Source organism: Rhinopithecus roxellana, chromosome 13 (assembly GCF_007565055.1).
Source record: "Rhinopithecus roxellana isolate Shanxi Qingling chromosome 13, ASM756505v1, whole genome shotgun sequence".
Lineage (NCBI taxonomy): Eukaryota > Metazoa > Chordata > Mammalia > Primates > Cercopithecidae > Rhinopithecus > Rhinopithecus roxellana.
Genome location: NC_044561.1, coordinates 110728168 through 110747327, shown reverse-complemented (window position 1 = coordinate 110747327; position 19160 = coordinate 110728168). Strand labels below are relative to the sequence as shown.

At 48.5% G+C, this 19160-nt stretch overlaps 1 protein-coding gene and 1 non-coding gene across 2 annotated transcripts in view; both read right to left on the bottom strand.

Annotated features, from left to right (window-relative positions):
- BPI (bactericidal permeability increasing protein) overlaps positions 1 to 15991 on the bottom strand; it is a 33269-nt gene extending 17278 nt beyond the window's left edge. Inside the window, exons 1-7 of the mRNA XM_010355340.2 lie at positions 15768 to 15991; positions 12427 to 12541; positions 11047 to 11175; positions 9448 to 9609; positions 8177 to 8240; positions 2321 to 2384; positions 479 to 570 (exon numbers count right to left, since the gene is read on the bottom strand). Of these exons, the coding sequence (XP_010353642.2) occupies positions 479 to 570; positions 2321 to 2384; positions 8177 to 8240; positions 9448 to 9609; positions 11047 to 11175; positions 12427 to 12541; positions 15768 to 15909 (768 nt within the window). The 5' untranslated portion in view covers positions 15910 to 15991. The remainder of the gene's footprint in view (positions 1 to 478; positions 571 to 2320; positions 2385 to 8176; positions 8241 to 9447; positions 9610 to 11046; positions 11176 to 12426; positions 12542 to 15767) is intronic.
- A 2861-nt stretch (positions 15992 to 18852) lies between these two features.
- On the bottom strand, positions 18853 to 18959 carry LOC115892970. Its single transcript, XR_004052935.1, has one exon. It is a non-coding gene; the product is annotated as a U6 spliceosomal RNA (small nuclear RNA).
- Between the last annotated feature and the right edge of the window lie 201 nt (positions 18960 to 19160).

Here is a 19160-nt window from a genome sequence, read left to right as displayed (position 1 = left end):
GTCTAGGTGCTGCACATATGGTAGTGAACAAAGCAGTTGCAGCTCCTTCTCCCTCATCATAGTGAGGGAGACTGACTTGAGACTGTGCGTGTGTGTGTATTGGTAATAAAGCAGGATGTGGGGGAAGAGGAGAGAGCTATTTCAGCGAGAGTGATCTGGCAAGGCATCTCTAGGGAGGGAGTATTTGAGCAAAGACTTGAAGGAAACAAGGGAGAGTTGTGTGGAAACCTGGGGAAGAGCACCCAGGTAGAGGAGAAAGCAAGGGCAAAGGCCTTGGGGAGGGGCAGGCATGGTGTGTTTCAGGAATAGCGGGGAGGCCAGTGTGACTGGAGCAGGGAGAGGCGGGGAGAGTAGAGAGGGTGGTGGTGAGTCAGATAGGAAGTGGGGGACATTGTAAAATTTGTTTCCAAGGACTGGGGAGCCCTGGAGTGTCTGAGACAGAAGTGTGAGGGTGTGTGGTTCTCAGTGTCAGACTCACCTTCATCTGTACATCCAGGGTCTCAGCCATGGTTGTTGGAGGTGCCACCAGCCCATAGTTGATTCCAGCCACAGCATCTATTTTGGTCATTACTAGAGAGAAAGATGGACCATGAGTTAGCTCCCATGGCAGCATCCCTGGAAACTGAAATGCAGGATCAGAATCCCCTAAAATTGGATCAAGAACTACAGTGCAAGTTCCATTCCCACCTCCTCCAGGGAGCCCTCCTTAAGGGAGCTCGCCTTAAGGGAAAATGAACCCACACCCCACATTCACAGACACCCCCTTACTCTCTTCTTCCAACAGCCCTGAGATGAGTGGCTAAGACACAGGGTCAAGGGCACAGAGAGACCTAGGCTTGAACCAAACTCTGGATGACCTTGGACAAGTCCTTGCACTTCTCTGAGTCATTTTTTGGTCATTTGTAGAACAAGAGAATTCTAGTGACCTCAAAGATGCTGGGAGGGTTTTGAGAGAAGGTGGATGCCCAATGTCCTGTCCATGCAGAGGCTCAAAAGCCAGGGAGGATCATTGTTAGGATCATTGGTAATAGCCCAGGCTGAGCCCTGGCTGGCTCAAGTCTGAAGAGTTTCTCTGTTTCCCAGTGGTAATCAATGAGAGTTAAATAAACATCAGCCCTTCCTTTATCCCTTTTCTCAGCAGAGAATAAACCAAGGCTCAGAAATCCAAGTTGTCCAGTGACTGGTGAGGGATGAAGCTGGGATTCAGACCAAAATCTTTTTCCTGCCTCGTGAGGCCAAACCCTGGGCACTGCAGCTGCATCGAACCTGCCCAGGATGGGCTCCTGTTCTGGAGGAAGAAAATGCCTCATAAATGGGCATATACTATGTGCCAACCATGCAAGCATTCACAGCGAGGTAGTCCTGAGAGCAGCTGAAAGCCCCGGCTCTGGAGTGAAGGGAACCTTAGCTGCAGATTTGGATCTTGCTTCTGCCTCTTGATGGCTTCGTGACTCTGGACAAGTCTCACCTACTCTTGAGCCTCAGGTTCCTCATGGTTTTTGTTTTTTTGTTTTTTGTTTTTCTGAGACAGAGTCTCGCTCTGTCATCCAGGCTGGAGTGCAGTGGCATGATCTTGGCTCACTGCAACCTCTGCCTCCTGGGTTCAAGTGCTTTTCCTGCCTCAGCCTCCCAAGTAGCTGGGATTACAGGCACCTGCCATGAGGCCTGACTAATTTTTGTAATTTTAGTAGGTACAGGGTTTTCCCATGTTGGCCAAGCTGGTCTTGGACTTCTGACCTCAGGTGGTCCGCCTGCCTTGGCCTCCCAAAGTGCTGGGATTACAGGCGTGAGCCCGGCCAGGTTACTCTTGTTCCATTGTGAGTTACGGGCTAGGGGACAGGGGGATAGGGGTGAAAAATGAGGAGAATAATGCTTCTCTCAGGGGAGTGTTGGCAGACTGAGAGGGGACAATTTCCTGAGTGCCTACCACAGTTCTTTGCAGCTTGCCAAGTACTTGGGGGTGAAGATTATTGTCCCCATTTTAAGGACATGGAAACTGAGATCCAAAAAGAGGTGACCAATATCAGATCTCAGGCCAGTCATGTGTCTCTGGCCTTAGAGAGCTGGGGGTATTTGGCTGTTTGGCCCTTGCAGAGCTAAGGGAATGAGACGGTATGGGCTGTTTGTCCTCCTCACTTCTGGACCTAGCACAAGGACTTGATCTGATGCTAGCTGCCACTTGAAAATAATCTACTCTTCTCATTCCCACCCAGGCCCAGGGCTGTCTGGGAAACTTGCCAGCCCCATCACATCCACCCTGACATCCTCACACCCTCCCCTTTCTGTTCCTTTCTATCCTTGATCCTCATCCAGCCCTCACCTGGCAGAGTCTGGAAATAAGGTTGCAGCTCGGAGGATACAGAACTGGTTACTTTCTCACAGACCTGGGGAGAACCAAACAAGTAATCAGTAAGGTCTTCCCATAGTGAAAAATGTCCCTTGGCAATAATGGGCCAGATATGCCTTGCTTTCCTTGAATGTTTTCTTGAAAATTATGTAGCCAATCAAGTTTCCCTTTTCTTTTTGGCCACCAGGAAGCTCAGAGTTGAACATGTAGCTTAGCAATAATAACTGTATGTGACTGTATGGCCTACATAACTGCATTCTATTTCCTGCCCTGTGTGTGGAACTTTCCTGATGGGTGTTTATGTTTTCTATTTTATAAGGTGATTTGTTGTTGTTGTTGTTGTTGTTGTTGTTGCTATTTTGTTATTTCTTTTGTTTCTGTTTGATTTTGCTGTCTCAGGTCCTTTGTGGAATGAGGTAGTAAACAAATACGAGGTAGTCAATGGCCAGCCTTCCCTTATCCGGGCTTCTGGGAGCATGGACAGGTTTCCTATTTAACTAGGTGGGCACCCTCACGTTTGATATGTATGGCCAGAGAAGCCATTCCCTACCTGCCTTTGCCACCCCACCCCATCCCCCTGTCCCCTAGCCCGTGACTCACAATGGAACAAACAGTAGCCTGAGAAGATCTGTGTTGGGTCACACACTGACTTTGACACTGAGAAAGTTGTTCCATTTATCTAGACCTCTCTTTTTTCATCTGTAAAATGGAACGTGGCAAATTATATTTTTCATTCCATTTGCTCTTCTGTAATGTGGCCTTGCCACACCCCCACCAAGAGATGGAGTCTGTGAACTTGCCACTAGAATCTGGGCTTGGCGACTTGCTTCTAAGCAACAGTACACAACAATACACCTCATCTTTGTGTAACTTCAGAGGTGAGGTCATAAAAGGCTATGCAGAACCCACTCAATGATATGAGAAGCCCAAGTCCCATGTAGGGGCCATGGTAGTGGCTTGGGTCAATAGTCCCAGCAGAGCTGAGACTTCAAGTCTTCCTAACCCAGGCACCAGAGATGGAAGCAAGGAACCCTCCAGGTAATTCTAACATGGAACTTTGGAGTCTTCTGAGGTGAGGCCCCACATCTCATGGAGCAGAGAGCTCAGCCATCCCTGTCATGCCCATCTGATTTCCTGATGCACAGAATCCATGAACGTTAACAATGGTGGTTGTTTTATGATACCAAATTTTCAGTTGTTTGTTTTCAAGCAATAGACAGCTGGAATATAGGATTTAAACCACAGCCTTCCCCTCACTAAGAGACTGGGGCTGGGGTTGGTGGTCAGACAAGCTCCTTCCCTCCCTCTCCCGATGTTGCTCTCGAATGACCTTCCCCTCAGTAATCCAGCAGAGTCTCTTCAGTCCCTGCCTTTCTCAACTACTGGGTAGCTCCTGTGTGGTTGCCCATTCCCTTCTAGAAACACTCCTTCTAGAGTCCTGTGACCAAGGCCTTCTGCTCTCTTCCTATCCCCTATAGGCTTTTCCCCAGACTCCTTTGCAAGCTCTTCCGCCTTCACTGAAGATGTGGGAGCTTCTCTGGGCTTTCTTCCTGGCTCCCTGTCCCTTCCACTTAGGCCCTCTTCTTGAGCCATTTCAGGCATCCCCACGGTCCCTGCAGCAGGTGCTGCAGCGCCTCACCCACACTCTCTGGACTGCGCTCGGAAGTGCCAAGAAGTTAGGTCTCTAAGAACAGCCTTCAATGAAAGAAGACTAGGAGGTGGTAGACAAATACCCCAGCCTTCTTCCCGCTTCTGGAACAATTCTGAGGTGTGCTCCCCACCCTTCTTCTGAGACTTGCCAGCAGGACTGAGTCCCAGTTGCCCATAGCAGCAACTCACTCAGTAAAGCCCCTTCCCTGCCTCCCGACCTCCTCACTGCGCTGCCTGGGAACCCCTCCCAATAAATGACTTGCACCCAAACCCTGTCTCAGCATCTGTCTTTGGGAGCCCAGGTGAAGTCACCTCCACTGCTCCCAACATGTAGCCAGTACCCAGGCCTTACTTTGCAACCCGGGCTTCACCTCTTAGCTCCAGCCTGGGGACCCAGATGACTCATGGACAACTGTCCCTGGGTGTTCTACTTGTCCCTAAGGCTGGCACATCCCAAACCAAACTCCTCAGGTTCTTACTCCTCCTTAGGGTTGGCTGCACCATCTGCCTAGAGGTCACCTCTATCCTCCCCTATCCCTCCTTCTACACTGTCAATCAAGTTATTTTTCCTGGGGAATGGAGGGAGGAAAGGGGAAGGAGTGAAGAGGGGAAGATAAAGAAGGAAGAAAGGGAGAAAAGGAGAAAGGGAAGGAAGGTAGAAAAAAAGTAAAGAAAGAAAAGAAAGAAAGAGCTAGGTGCAGTGATTCATGCCTATAATCTCAGTACTTTGAGAGACTGAGGTGGGTGGATCACTTGAGGTCAGGAGTTCGAGACCAGTCTGGCCAACATGGTGAAATCCTGTCTCTATCAAAAGATACAAAAATGAGCCAGGGATGGTTGCAGATGCCTGTAATCCCAGCTACTCGGGAGGCTGAGGCAGGAGAATCTCTTGAACCTGGGAGGCGGAGGTTGCAGTGAGCTGAGATTGTGCTACTGTACTTCAGCTAGGCAACAGAGCGAGACTTCATCACCAAAACAAAACAAAACAAAACAAAAAAGAAAGGAAGAAGAATGGGAAGAAGGAAAGGAAGGAAGGAAGGAGGGAAGAAGGAAAGGAAGGAAGGAAGGAGGGAAGAAGGAAAGGAAGGAAGGAGGGAAGAAAGAAAGGAAGGAAGGAAGGAGGGAAGACAGCAGTGGGAAGGAGGGAAGGAGAAAATTTGGTTTCCCTGAAGTGTGTTTCTACCACATAAGGCTCTTGAAGTCTTAAGAGGACCTGGACTGGCATTCTCCGAGGAACCTGCGTCTCTTCTCCAAATGACCCAGGAACAGAGGGCCGCGCAGCTGGCAGCTGGGGCTCTGCTGGACTCCTGAGCTGCACCTCAGGCATTGTCACCAGTGTTGCTCACCTATCAGGGCCAACAGATGGCTCCAGATCACAGCAAATCCTGATGGGAGCCCAGCTCCCTCCCTGCTCTTCCCTTCATGCACACTTTGTACTGACACAGGCTCTTCCTTCTCTCAGACACCCGTCCTACACACTGTCTTCCCTAGGGGCAGACTCCCTGGCTCACTCCTCACCATTTCCAGCCCCTCCTGGTATCATGACATCTCATTCCTTCCTTCATTCATTCATTCAGGCCAGTACCTGCTTCTAAATCGGATCTTATGATTAAGAGCAAGGCTCATCTCTGAGGCAGGGGAGCCTGGATTTGAATCCAAGCACTATTACTTCCGCTTTCTGTATCTCAGTTTACTCACCTGTAAAATAGGAATAATCATGGAATCTCTCTCACAGGGGATTAAGTGTCAGAATGTGTGGATCAAATGCTGGAATCCACGGAAAGAGTTCTTAGCATAGTGTCAGATCACTATAAACACTCCGTATATTTTATGGGCCAACATCATCACCATCCCCACCATCACCATCACCATCACCATCATCAGTTTCACTATCACCATTGAAACTGCCCAGGATGAGCTCCTGCCTTGGAGGAAGGAAATGCCTATTAAATGGGCATATGCTTACCACCATCACCATCACCATCATCAGTCTCACCATCACCATCATCATCATCATCATCCCCACAATCACCATCATCAATCTCACTATCACCATCACCCTCATCATCATCTCCACCATCACCATCACCATTATCATCATCCCCACCATCACCATCATCATCCACACCATCATCATCATCATCCCCACCATCACCATCATCATCATCCCCACAATCACCATCATCAACCTCACCATTACCATCATCATCATCACCACCATCACCATCATCAACCTCATAATCACCATCAACCTCATTATCACCATCATCAACCTCACCACCACCATCATCATTATCACCATCACCATCATCATCATCCCCACCATCACCATCATCAACCTCACCATCACCATCACCATTGTCATCCTCACCATCACCATCATCACCATCATCCCCACCATTACCATCACCATCATCAACCTCACCATCATCATCACCATCAACAGGACCAGCAGCTTTACTACTTATTAGCTTGGCTGCTATAGAGGGGCCACTTTTAAATGGTACTAAGAAATAATCGTAATTGTTCCAAATGTTAAATATTATCTCAACTCTCTTCTCAGACTATTACTTGATTATACAGACAGCTGAACTGTGGGTGAGCTAGCCTAGTGAGTGAGCACATTTTCTGCATTATCTCATGAATCCTTACAGTGCCTTGGTAAAGAAAGTATTAATGTCCTCTTTTTTTTTTTTTTTTTTTTTTTTTTTTTTTTTTTTTTTTTTTTTTTTGAGACAGAGTTTCGCTCTTGTTGCCTAGGCTGGAGTGCAATGGTATGATCTTGGCTCACCACAACCTCTGCCTCCTGGGTTCAAGTGATTCTCCTGCCTCAGCCTCCCAAGTAGCTGGGATTACAGGCATGTGCCACCACGCCCGGCTAATTTTGCATTTTTAGTAGAGACAGGATTTCCCCATGTTGGTCAGGCTGGTCTTGAACTCCTAACCTCAGGTAATCCACCCACCTCGGCCTCCCAAAGTGCTGGGATTACAGGCGTGAGCCACCACGCCCAGCCTAATGTCCCCATTTTACAGATGGTAAAATTGTGGTTCAAGAAGGTCAAGTCATTTCCTCAAGGTTACACAGCTAGTTAAGCCCTGGAGCCAGGGCCAAAAATTACCCCAAGACACTACCCTGAGACTTTGGCTGGGGATTGTCCTGCTCATTGGAACTGTCCCATCTAATCCCAATCGAGCCACTGGCTCCATTCTTGCCATGTGACTCTAAAACCCATTCTACAGTCCACTATGTTATGCGTTTTGACAAACATGCATTGATTTCTTGCTTTTTAAGCTTTTGACACAGTATCTTCAGATAGATGATCTCACATGATTGATGTCCCCCTACCTGTTTAGTGTCTTTAACAAGGAAACCAACGTCTTCCACCTAGAAGACCACACGAGCCTCCTCAGTGGTCTCCTTGCCCCTACTCTTGGCCCCTCCAGTCATTCCCACAGCGGACAGGGAAATTGTTCTAAAGCACAGATCTGGCCAGGTCACCCCCTTGCCTAAAACCTTCAATGACTTCCATTGCCCTCTGGAGAGAGCCAAAACTCATTGCTTTTTGAGACAGGCTTAGATGATTCTTAAAAACTGATAATTTGTTAATGGAAGACCAGCCGAATGAATGGCCTCGTCCCTTATCTGAAGTATCTGGGTTGTGGATTTAGGCTGTGGGCACGGTTGGAGGAGTGCTGGCTGACACCTGTCCCTTATATTAGTCCCAGCCTCAGGGAATGGGCTACTACTGGGGTTTGGCCAAAGCCCAGAAATGTAGCTTCATCAATGGCATTTGTTCTGAATGGGGAGCATCAAGGAAGGAACTTGGGGTGGGGTGGGGTGGAGGAAGGAGTCTACCAGGGGTATGGGAAGAGAGGGAGGCAGGAAGAGAATGGTACTTTCTCAGCAAGGAGGAAGGCTGGGGAAAAGCAGAGGTGGCCCAAGCAGGCATGAGGGAACGTTTGCTGGGAGTGTGGGAAGTGATCATCTCTTGGTCTCTTGGTGGACTCTTCAGCAAAACATACACGACTGGCTTTTAGAGCTGGGGTTGTGGTTTCAAAGGGCTATAAGAAGTACCAAGGGGTCTGGAGTGACAGCAGAGTGTCCAGAGAAGGGGGAGGTGTGTGGTCACTGAGGGCCCTTCCCCTCTGTTCGCTGATGGGGCTCCAAGCCCCTCCTACCTGGCTGTTCAACTTGTTTCGAAGCGTAGACTCAATTTTTTTGCGGAAGAGTCGGATCAGCCACCTAGAGATGGACAAGTAGGGAGATAGATGAGGCTTTTCGGTTGTCCCTGGGCTGGATTCAGGAGGCTGCCTCATCTCAAAAGCTTTCTTCCCTCCTGGAAACAGGCCTTGGCACCCTCGCCCCTGAGCTCTTACTGCACACACCCCATCAGATGCCCAATTTAGTGACCTGTTCATGAGGCTATTTCCTGAATCCCTGCATGGCTGGGCCCCTGCCCCAGTCTCATTCCTCACCAGCCCCCTTCTTCATTGCACACCAGCCACACTGGCCTGCCATGTCCTCTCTCCTGTGTGTTCTTCCACCACCGTGCCTTTGCACATGCTGTTCCCTCTGCTTAAAACTCCCCCGTCCCTAACACGTCCCTCACTAATGCCTACTTATCCTTTCATCTCAGTTCAAATGTCATTTTGCCAAGGAAGAATTGGCCTGTCCCCAGATGGGGTCAGAGCCTCCGGTTCTCTGTGTTCATAGAAGTTTGTACCTTTTTTTTCTTAATTCTTATCTCCTTTTGTAATTCTGTGTGAGCCACTCATTCATGCAATGCTTTGGTTAATGATTTTCTTCCCCACTGGGCTGAAAACTTGAAGAGAACAGGACTGTGTGGCTGAGTCTGGGGTGAAATAGACCTGCACTTGAACACTCATCAGCTGTAGCAACTTAAGCTATTGCCTCTCTCTCCATGCCTTTGTTTTCTCCCCAGAAAACGGGGTGATAATAGACTGATCTCACAGTTATGGTGTGGCTTGAATGAGATGAGTGTGCTCAAATCAGTGCTGGGCACAGTCAGCCTCTGACAAATATTAGCTCTTACTAAGTTTTCATTGGTCACTCATTTCCTGACCACGTTGCACAAGCCTGGTGCAGATCGGAGTCTCACTAGATATTTGTTGAATGGATGGATAGATGAATGCCTGCAGATTTGTGATGACGATATAATTTAGTGCATATGTAACGTGCTTAGTAGGAGCCTGGGACATAGTAAGTGCTCAGTTAAGTCTGCTGAATGAATATGGAATAAACAAATGATGCCTTGAGAAAGAGAATGTCTGCTTCATCTGTGGACCCCTGGCTCCCGTGCCATGCCTGAGGCCTCTGAGCAAGGCCTGGCATGCAGGTGGCACTCTGGGTGTGTTTTCGGAATACAGGGATGATTGGGAGAGTTCTTCTTTAGGTCCCTCCTCCCAGCCACAGCCCTGGGAGTCCATACCCCACTCTGCTCTTTGAGATGCGCACGTGGACCCTGTTGATGTGGCTGCTGCAGCTGGAGCAGGTGACGGTGGGCTTGCCTGATGTGGAGTTACTGCCCAGCTTCAGATCAGCCGAAATGGACACGCCTTCTACGCTCAGGTCAAAATTGCCGCTTGTTTTTCTGAAGAAAAACAAAGAGGAACGTGGAACAAATCCTTTCTTCCCACTGCGATTCAAACTTTACCCCAGTGCTGGAGGGCGGGTTTTGTTATTATCCCCACTCCAGGTGAGGAGATGCAGTTCAGAGACAAGAGGCAGCTTGCCCAAGGTCACACAGCAGCTGAGTGGGAGAGTCAGGATTCCAACCTGAACTCTGAACTCATGTCTGACTGGCAGAAACCTGCTCTTAACCACTGCCTCAGCTGCCGCCCCAGCTGTGTGGCCTTGGGCATGTTTCTTACCTCTCTGAGCTTCCATTTCCTCCCTCAGACCCTGGTTCAGCAGTCAGACACCAGCGTGTGTGTCTCAGCTTTGCTACTAAAAAGCTGGGTGTTTGGGGCCAATGACTTTCATTAATTAATGCCCCCATTAATTCAGTAATGAGGTTAATAACTGCTCCCTCAGGGATGCAATGGGTTTTGGATAAGACAGTGGACATTCTTTTGTTTTGTGTGTGATCAGCAAGGGAAAAGATAGATGCAAAAGGGCCCAGGGAGAGAGTTAAGTGATCCTTATTGTGGGGAGGAGACACACCGAGCAGTTCTTGTAAGGGCAGGCAGACTCACGCCCCTTTCATTCGCCAGGGCGGTTTCTCCTCCATTTTCCTCCCTAGATTCCCCACAAAGGAGACCTGCCTAAAGCGATGGTCACTCTGAACCACTATTGTTAGTGGGCAGGGTAGCTGTGGGGAGAGCCCAGGATTTAGATTCGGAGTTGTAGTTTGGGTTATTTGCCCCTATTTTTCACCCTCCCCTGCATTCATACCCTTGCCATTGCCTATCATGGCAGGGTTGAGGAGGGTGCCTTTGCTTGTCCTTGACTTTGGGCTTGGCCACGTGAAATGATTTGGCCAGTGTTACATAAGTTCCGAGCCTGGGCCTTAAGAGGACCTGTGTGTTCCTGCTTTCCCTTTTTGCACCTCTGCTATCACCAAGAATATGCTCTGCATAACCCACTGGTCCAAGGAGGAGGAGACACAGGTGGAGCCAAGCCTCCTTTGCTAAGCCCAACCCAGGTCAGCTGAGCCCCAGCTGACACACAGATATATAAGTGATGACAGCTGATCATTGTTTTAAGCCACGGAGTTTGGGATAGTTTGTTACACAGCAATAGCTAACTGATAAACAGAAGCAATTGAAGGTTCCACTTAGCTTTCCACCAGAAGCCACATGCACCAACTCAGCCTTGCCAGTATCCTGCACTGAGATGTGGATAAATGCTCAGTTATTAACCAAGGGTTATGTAAAATCTTCTCATGTGTAGAATTTCCTGAGGAACCCTGTGGCGATAGGTGGTGACAGACAAGGCAAACGTTGGGCATTCCAGAGGCCCTGACTCTCTAATCCTGTCCAAATACCACCAAGAGCACACCCAACAAACCGCAAGCGCAGAAACGCACATGAAACGTTTTCGTGCCTTCCATTTCCCGCTGATCTTGATGTTGGCGTTGCTGATGGAGAACTTAAGGCCCACACTGGGCACCATGCTTATCTGGCAACTGGGAAGCTGGAATTCACGGATGTCCATGCTGCAAAGGAGAAATGTGGATTTCATATAATTTCATATAATCCTATGTGCCCACATGAGGACTTGGTTAATGGTTAATGCAGACTCATCCCCCACCACCTGGTCCTTCACTCCATCTATTCCAGGAGGAGCCCAAAGCTAAGACAGCAGCCTTGACAAATATGTAGGCAACTGGAGTGGCTTAGGTTTTGAAGTCAGAAAAAACCTGCATTTAAATCCTGCTCTTTAATATACTCTTGGGTTACCCTGGGCATAATTACCATGAGCCTCAGTTTCCTCATCTGTAAAATGGGTACAATGATCTCTATTTTGCAGGGTGTGTGACAATCAATGAAGATAAAATAGGAGGCCCTTTAACTGGAAACTCTGTGTAGGAGAGCTCTGTATAGCCCTGTCTTGTTTCACTACTGCAGCCCCAGAGCCTGCTGTGTCAGACGTACAGTGGGTGCTCAAAATATCTGTGAATGAATGGGTGTACAAAACTCTGCAGAGGACTTTTATGGGTTTTCTGTCCAGTGCACAACCCCCTTCTTGTGATAACAGAACTACTAGATTATTTAGAGGAAGCCTCTCCCCACATCTGTTCCATGCCACTCCAAAGAAAGTTGCGGTCACGTCCATCTTCAGGGGGTGGAGCTTGCAACTTAGGCTCGGCCAAGTAGTGTATTTCATTCCCTGGCCACAGTGATTGGCTCAGGGCTGTGTACATAACCTAAGGTGGGCCAGTCAGAGTGAGTCTTAGGGCTCTCCGTTCAGAGTGCTGAGCAGGAGATCTAGCGAGACTTACTGGTGACTCTCTTGCCTCTGGAGGGGACACACTGCCTGCCAATTAGGCCTGTCCAAGGAAGTGATGCTGAGAGGTGGCAAGAGAGGAAACAGGGCCCAGTGGCATGTAAGCCTGCCTCGAGCTGAACCTGAAGCCAGACTCTTCCAGTGACTTTTCAGTCATGTGAGCCAATGCATTCTGCCTTAAGCCATTTTGGAAAAGATTTTCTGACCTTGAAACCTGGCACATTCTAATTGATATGTGGCACAGAGTTTGGGGGTTCATGACATTTCCTGGGAGTTGTGGTTTTTGTGGCTTTCTCCACACTCAGCTGGGAGGTTGCCTCTCCTTGGGATGATGTAAACACAGGCTTTGGGATATGAAACTCTGTGAGTTGAGGAGTTTGTGGCTCTGCGTTCTAGCTCTTGGTGGTCCCAGAACACTGCAAGTCCTGCAAATCGAGGATTGAGCTCTGACAGGTCTCACCTGTAGAAGCTATAACGCCCCTTCCCAAGAAGCTTGATCTTAAAGCTTCCTGAGTAGTCAGGAATCTTGATCCTCTTCAGCTCCTTCTGCAGCGCGGCCGTCCCCTGCTGGCTGGCTGAAGGGAGAAGGCAGGGGTGACAGTCAGAGGCACGGCCTGGAGCAGGTGACAGAGGGGCAGGGCAGGCTCTGGACCCTGGGCCTCTGTTCATAGCATGAACAGTGGCACTGGAAGGGTCAAAAACAGGGACCAGTTAAGGTCACCTAGAAAAGGCCAAATAGTAAACTGACCCTTTATAGGAAACCAAACTGCCTCTGTCACAAATACTCAGCTCTGCCGTTACTGCACAAAACAGCCATAGACAATATCATGTTCTTCTGTGTGCCTGTATTCTAACAACACTTTATTTGTTGGCATTGAAATGAGAATTTAATATAATTTTCACATGTTGTGAGATAGTATTTTTCTTCTTTTGTTGTTGTTTTGAGACAGGGTCTCTCTGTGTCACCCAGGCTGGAGTGCGGAGGCATGATCACGGCTCACTGCAACCTTGACCTGCTGGACTCAAGTGATTCTCCCACCTCAGCCTCCCTAGCAGCTGGGATCACAGGTGTTTGCCACCACACCAGGCTAACTTTAAAACAATTTGTTTAACATTTTTGCAGAATTCTGGGGTTTCACCATGTTGCCCAGCTGGTTTCGAACTCCTGGGCTCAAGTGATCCTCTTGCCTCAGCCTCCCAAAGTGCTGGAGTTACAGGCATGAGCCACTATGTCTGGCCCTCTTGATTTTTCCCCATCATTTAAAGATATTAAGACCATTTTTGGCTTATAGGCCATGCAAAAACTGAGGGCTGTAGTTTGCTGACCCCTGGTCTAAAATATCACCCCTGAAACACCCAGTTATGCATCCTACTAGTATTTGTTGGATACTTAATTTGTTATTTGCTCTATGCTACACCCCCCCCAGATCCCCCACCTCTCTGAGTTTTGGGCTGTCTCCCCAGGGCCTTTGCACATGCTATTCCTTCTTCCTAAGAAATTCTTCCCTCCCATATTCACCCGGTCAGCCTCTAGTCAGCTCATTCATCACTTCCTCTGGGAACCCTCCCTGGCCCAGTAGATCAGAGCAACACCCTGTGCTATTCTCATGATGCTGTGGATGGCTCCTCCAGAGCCCCTGTTACCATTTGTAATCATGCACTTATTCACATTACTCTGACTAATGTCTCTCCCCTATTACATGTAAGCCCCCTGAGGTCAGCAGCAATCTGTTTCATTTACTAATGTGTCCGCCACATTCCCATTGTGCCTGACACTTTGAAGGCACTTAGGATTTGTTAGATGAGGCTGGGTGAGGTGGCTCACGCCTGTAATCCCAGCACTTTGGAAGACCAAGGCAAGTGGATCACTTTAGGTCAAGAGTTCAAGAGTTCAGCCTGTTCGACATGGTGAAACCCCGTCTCTACTAAAAATACAAAAAATTAGTTGGGTGTGATGGTATGGGCCTGTAATCCCAGCTACTTGGGAGGTTGAGGCAGGAGAATCACTTGAACCCCGGAGGCGGAGGTTGCAGTGAGCTGAGATGGCGCCATTGCACTCCAGCCTGGGTGACAGAGCGAGACTCGGTCTCAAAACAAAACAAGAAAAGATTTATTAGATGAATAAATAATGTCCTAATGGCAGGAATTCTACCACCAGTTATGATGTGGCTAACAGCATCAAAGAACCAATTAAAAGGCAGACACATTACCTGAAAAGGAGTAAGTAGTAAGATGAAGGAGCCCAGACTTTGGGTTTTCTCGGAGTCAGTTAGGAAATAATAATATCAATGAGATGTATTGAGCTTTACTCTGTGCCAAGCGTTGTTCTAGGCTCTGTGCATGTATGAATTTGTACAATCCTAGGAAGTAGGTCCTGTCACTACCCTCATTTCACAGATAAGGAAGCTGAGGTTCAGAAAGCTGACGTGACTTGCTAGGGGCCACACAGCTGACAAGGGGCAGAATTTGAACCCAGGCCTTCTGGTCCCAGAGCCCATGCCCTAGAGAAGGCTTTCTGGGGGTTCAAAAGTAAATGACACATAACTGGTCACCGTGTGGAGGGAAAAAAATGTGCGGTGTCCAGGATCTGTAAGTGGACGGAGACCAGGCCTCGAAGAGTCTCCAATGCCATGCCAAAGGTTCAGGATAGCTTCTGAAGGCAGTAGGGAGCCACGGAGAATGTGAGCCAGGGGAGGACATGAGCAGATTTGCTGCATTTCACAAAACTCACTCTGATTGGCACAAAGGGACTGGGTAGAAGGGGAAACTGAGGCTGCTATGACAGAGCGTGAAGACCACCGAACTTAAAGACCCTGACTGAGCCTCTGCTTCGACAGGCTTCAGGGCCATACTCCTTCCTCCTAGCTCTTCTGTCTTGTGTGGCCTCCTGTCTGCAGCTCTAGGATTCAGAGATGTCCTGCTGGGCTAGGGTGGGAATTCAGGGATGGGATACCAGCTCCTCCTGAGTCCTGTCTGTTTCCCAAGGGCACCCCAACTGGAGAGGCTCTGCCTTCCCCATGGTCTGATTTCCCTGGGGCTGGGTATCACCCACTGCTCTGCAGGCATCTCTCTGCCACCCAGAGGCAGCATCAAGCAACCCCACGCTGGGGCATCAGGCAGGACCAGAGCTCAAATCCAGGCTGCCCACTTCTCGCGTGTAAGTGTTGACAGCAGCAGCTTGTCTTACCCAGGCTGAAGTGAGGGTAAATGAGATTGTGTGTGTTAAGTTCCTAGCTCAATGCCTGGCACAGTTTAGAGCAGGTCAGCAGGGGCTGTTTCATGCCTTTCTCTCCTCTGCCTGGGCCTGGGTGAGTGGTCTGGAGGGACCCTCTTTGTATCACCCAGCAGAGCACCGTGCACAGTATGGCCACCAGCCCCCGCACTGGGGAAAGCACGGGGTGGGGAGGTCCTCCCACTCTCCCTCTGACTCTGCTCAGCCTCCTCAGCATTGAGAAGCAAATGGCAAGGCTGAGAATTGGCTTTGGAAAGAAGAGAAGGGCTTAGAAGTCCAAGGTGGAGGTTGCAAAGAGGGAAGGAGGGGACCATGAGGACCCTCAGGAGTCTGAGCACTGGACTTGGAGTCCTCTAGACCAGTTCTCCAATCCCAGCTCTGCCATCCCAGCCCTGTGATCTTAGGTAACTTGCTCTGCCTCAGTTTCTTCATATATAAAATGGGGGCAAGGGGACCTGCCCTGAGGAGCTATGGGTATGCCAGGTGATACGTCTAAAGGGCTGCACACAGTAGATGCTCAATAATTGCTCCTCAGGGGTGGAGAGGAGGGAAGGGAGGCATCCAATTACCATAGTCCAGGCCCTTCTGGGAGATCCTGACCACGACGCCAGGGTTGGCGGCCGCTGTCACGGTGGTGCCCACGGCAACCAGCACCAGCAGGGATGCCCATCTCGACGCATCATGAAGGCCCCTGGCCATGTCCTCTCTCATCCTCCAGAGCTGCCAAGACCTCAAGGCCTTGAGGTGGGACCACGGAGCTATAAAGGAGTCCACTGGGGAAATGCAAGTAAGTAGAATGCGGAAAGGAGGAAGGAACCTGGCGGAGTGGGAGACAGGGAGGGCAACTGTGGTTTTCCTTTGTGGTTAGGGCCCCACAGGCAGGGAGAAGTGCAGCCTGGGAGGCTCGCATGTGCATCTAGGCATGCCTGTGTGTGCACGGGTGTGCATATGTGTGTGTGTGTGCAGATTGGTTCCCCTCCCTAAGCACCCCATCCCCCGTTCTGTGCCCCCACTCAAATCCCCCCACCTATCGACTCCCTTGAAGCTGGGTGGCATAGACATAAGGATTCATATTTTTCTTTCTACTTTTGATTTCTTTTGTATTTTTGATAGTAAAACATTTAAGAAAACAGATGCTTTAGTGTTTTCTTGTCCTGAGAGGCAGTAGTGGTAATGATTAAATGCTCACAGTTTAGAGTCTAGTATCTTGGCTGTGGTTTTACATCTTAGCCCTGTCTATTTCTCTAGTGGTCTGACCTCAGGCAAGCCCTTTAACCTCTCTGAACCTCAGTTTTCTCTTCTGTAGAAGAGAAATATATAGTACTGCTTCCTCTCTGGATTGTGGAGAAGGTCAAATGAGCTTAAAACCACGTAAAGCATTTAGCACAGTGCCCGTGCAAAATAAATATCCAAATACTTAATGTTAAGGTTACCCTAATTTCAAAAGTAATCCATGTTTATTGGCCAAAATTTGAGAAAGAAACAAGAGAATACAAATTACATGTAACTCCCTCTTCCAGAGACAAGCCAAAGTGTATTTTAGAGCATTTCTTTTCTCCCTCTTTTGTTGGTAAGCATAGGTAGAGGGTCCATGTTTGTTTGTTAATGAATATAGGATCACCTGGTCAGTTTGGTAAAGTTGCCTTTTTTCGATAAACAATATGTAGCGAATGTTCTTCTCCAGCATTAAATATTTCATTGCTTCCTCATCCCACAGCTTTCTTATCCAAGCTTCTGTTTTTGTACATTTTTACTCATTCCTTTGGCAGATGTAGGACCTGAGCCTTCACCAGGGGAAGGGTTCTTCCCACAGTCACTCAGCAAGCTGCTAGCAGAGCGAGGATCAAAACACAGCCCTCCAGATGCATCCCACACCAGCCCAAATCCCTCAGCGCCTTGGGAGTTGGGGGGATGTAGACACTCCCCACCGCCAACCCAGATTTCTAGACAGGTCCCTGTCTGCTCGGCCCCTGCCCCTCCCTCTGCAGCAGCCTCAGGCCTTGAGTGGGCAGGAACCCCACCGGGCAGCCTGCTCTGTCTCCATGGTGATGAGAGGAGGGGCGGGGCTGCAGAGGGGGCAGACGGCTTCTCTCCCGCTGGGTCCTCATCAGCCCCCTGGTGCCCTGTCTCCCCGACTTTGGATTTTATGAAAATCTAATGAAGTCCGCTGAGCCTGGAGGACGTGAGACCTTCTGAAGTTTTCTTCTTTTTTTCTTTTTTTTTTTTTTTTTCAAGAGAATTAAATCGTTTATTGATTACACATGATAATGGATACACAAGCTTCATTCCCATCTATAATTTTATCTGGTATCATTATTCAATTTAGATATATTGCATAGGATGTGCCAACAATCACTTTTATAACCAGTAATTCCATGATTTTGCTTGGGTAATCCCTTTTAATGGTGAACTTCAGGTCACAACAGTAACTATCAGTTCAACTACACCAAGGTTTCCGAAGACAATGGCTTCTCCACCCAAGCAGGTTGTATATAAATTCCAAATAGAACCTGGCATCACCCTGAAGGAATTCTAACTTCACACTGTTGGGGAAATTCACCAAGATGGCTTCAGAGTAGACTAACTTTACACAGCACATTAAAAAAAAGACATTTATTCAGCGTCACGATCAGACTATTACATTTAGCAATCTCTTTTTTTCTTAAAAGTTTTTTTCTTCCTCTCTTTGTTTGGTTCTAAAAGAGTCTCCCCTCCTGCTTCCATCTGCAGCAGCTAGAATTCTTCTGGCTTGCTTCAGAATGAAAGCAGTGGCCGTGTGTGAAGCATCCACTGTGTGCCAGATGCTTCACACGCATCATCTCCAAGCCAAAAAACAACCCTGAGAGAGGGATGATTCTTCCTCATTTTGTTTTAATATTATCATTATTATTGTAGAGATGGGGTCTCACTATGTGTCCTGACTGGTCTTGAACTCCTGGGCTCAAGTGATCCTCCTGGCTCAGCCTCTCAAAGTGTTGGGATTAAGGCCGAGCCACACTGTGCCTGACCTCTTCCCCATTTTGGAGACAAGGAAACTGAGATGCAGCGATCACTTCACTGTCATGGTCATTCCTCCTTTCATGGAGAGAAGATTTTCCCTCACCTGAGGCAGGTGCCAGGAGGAGTTATGACTGTAGGCCCTCACCCCGGCTCTCCCTTTTTCCAAGTGATTTGAGCCCCCAGACTCAGATGTCTGCATCTGTACCAGGAAGACTAGCAGCCAGAACACATAGATTGATGACTTGTCACAAAAATTAGATTTTTGAAAAATTATCTTGCACATTTTTGAACACTTCCAGTTCTTAGATGCTCGAAGTTCCTGAGTTCTCCAAGGCCCAGGTAGATGTGGTATCAGTGAGGGTGTCAGCTAGGAAATGAACATTAAGATGAAATCACAGGACAACAACCTCCATTGCTATAAAATTAGAATCTTAAAACCAGCTGATGGCTGGGGGTGGTGGTTCACACCTGTAATCTCAGCACTTTGGGAAGCCAAGGCAGGTGGATCACTTACTACCACGAGTTCGAGACCAGCCTGACCAACATGGTGAAACCCCGTCTCTACTAAAAATACAAAAATTAGCCAGGCATGGTGGTATGCATCTGTAATCCCAGCTGTTCAGGGGGCCGAGGCACGAGAATCTTTTTTTTTTTTTAAATATGGAACGCTTCACAAATTTGTGTGTCATCCTTGCACAGGGGCCGTGCTAATCTTCTCTGTATCGTTCCAGTTTTAGTATATATGCTGCTGAAGCGAGCACCATGAGAATCTCTTGAACCCAGGAGGCAGAGGTTGCAGTGAGTCAAGATCACGCCATTGCACTCAAGCCTGGGCGATAGAGCAAGACCCTGTGCTCCCCACCCCACCACCACCACCAAAACAAAAACAACAACAACAACAAAAACCAGCTGGCAAGTTTCTGAACAAGCAACCCACTGGCTTCCCCGATGTCTCATGCCCA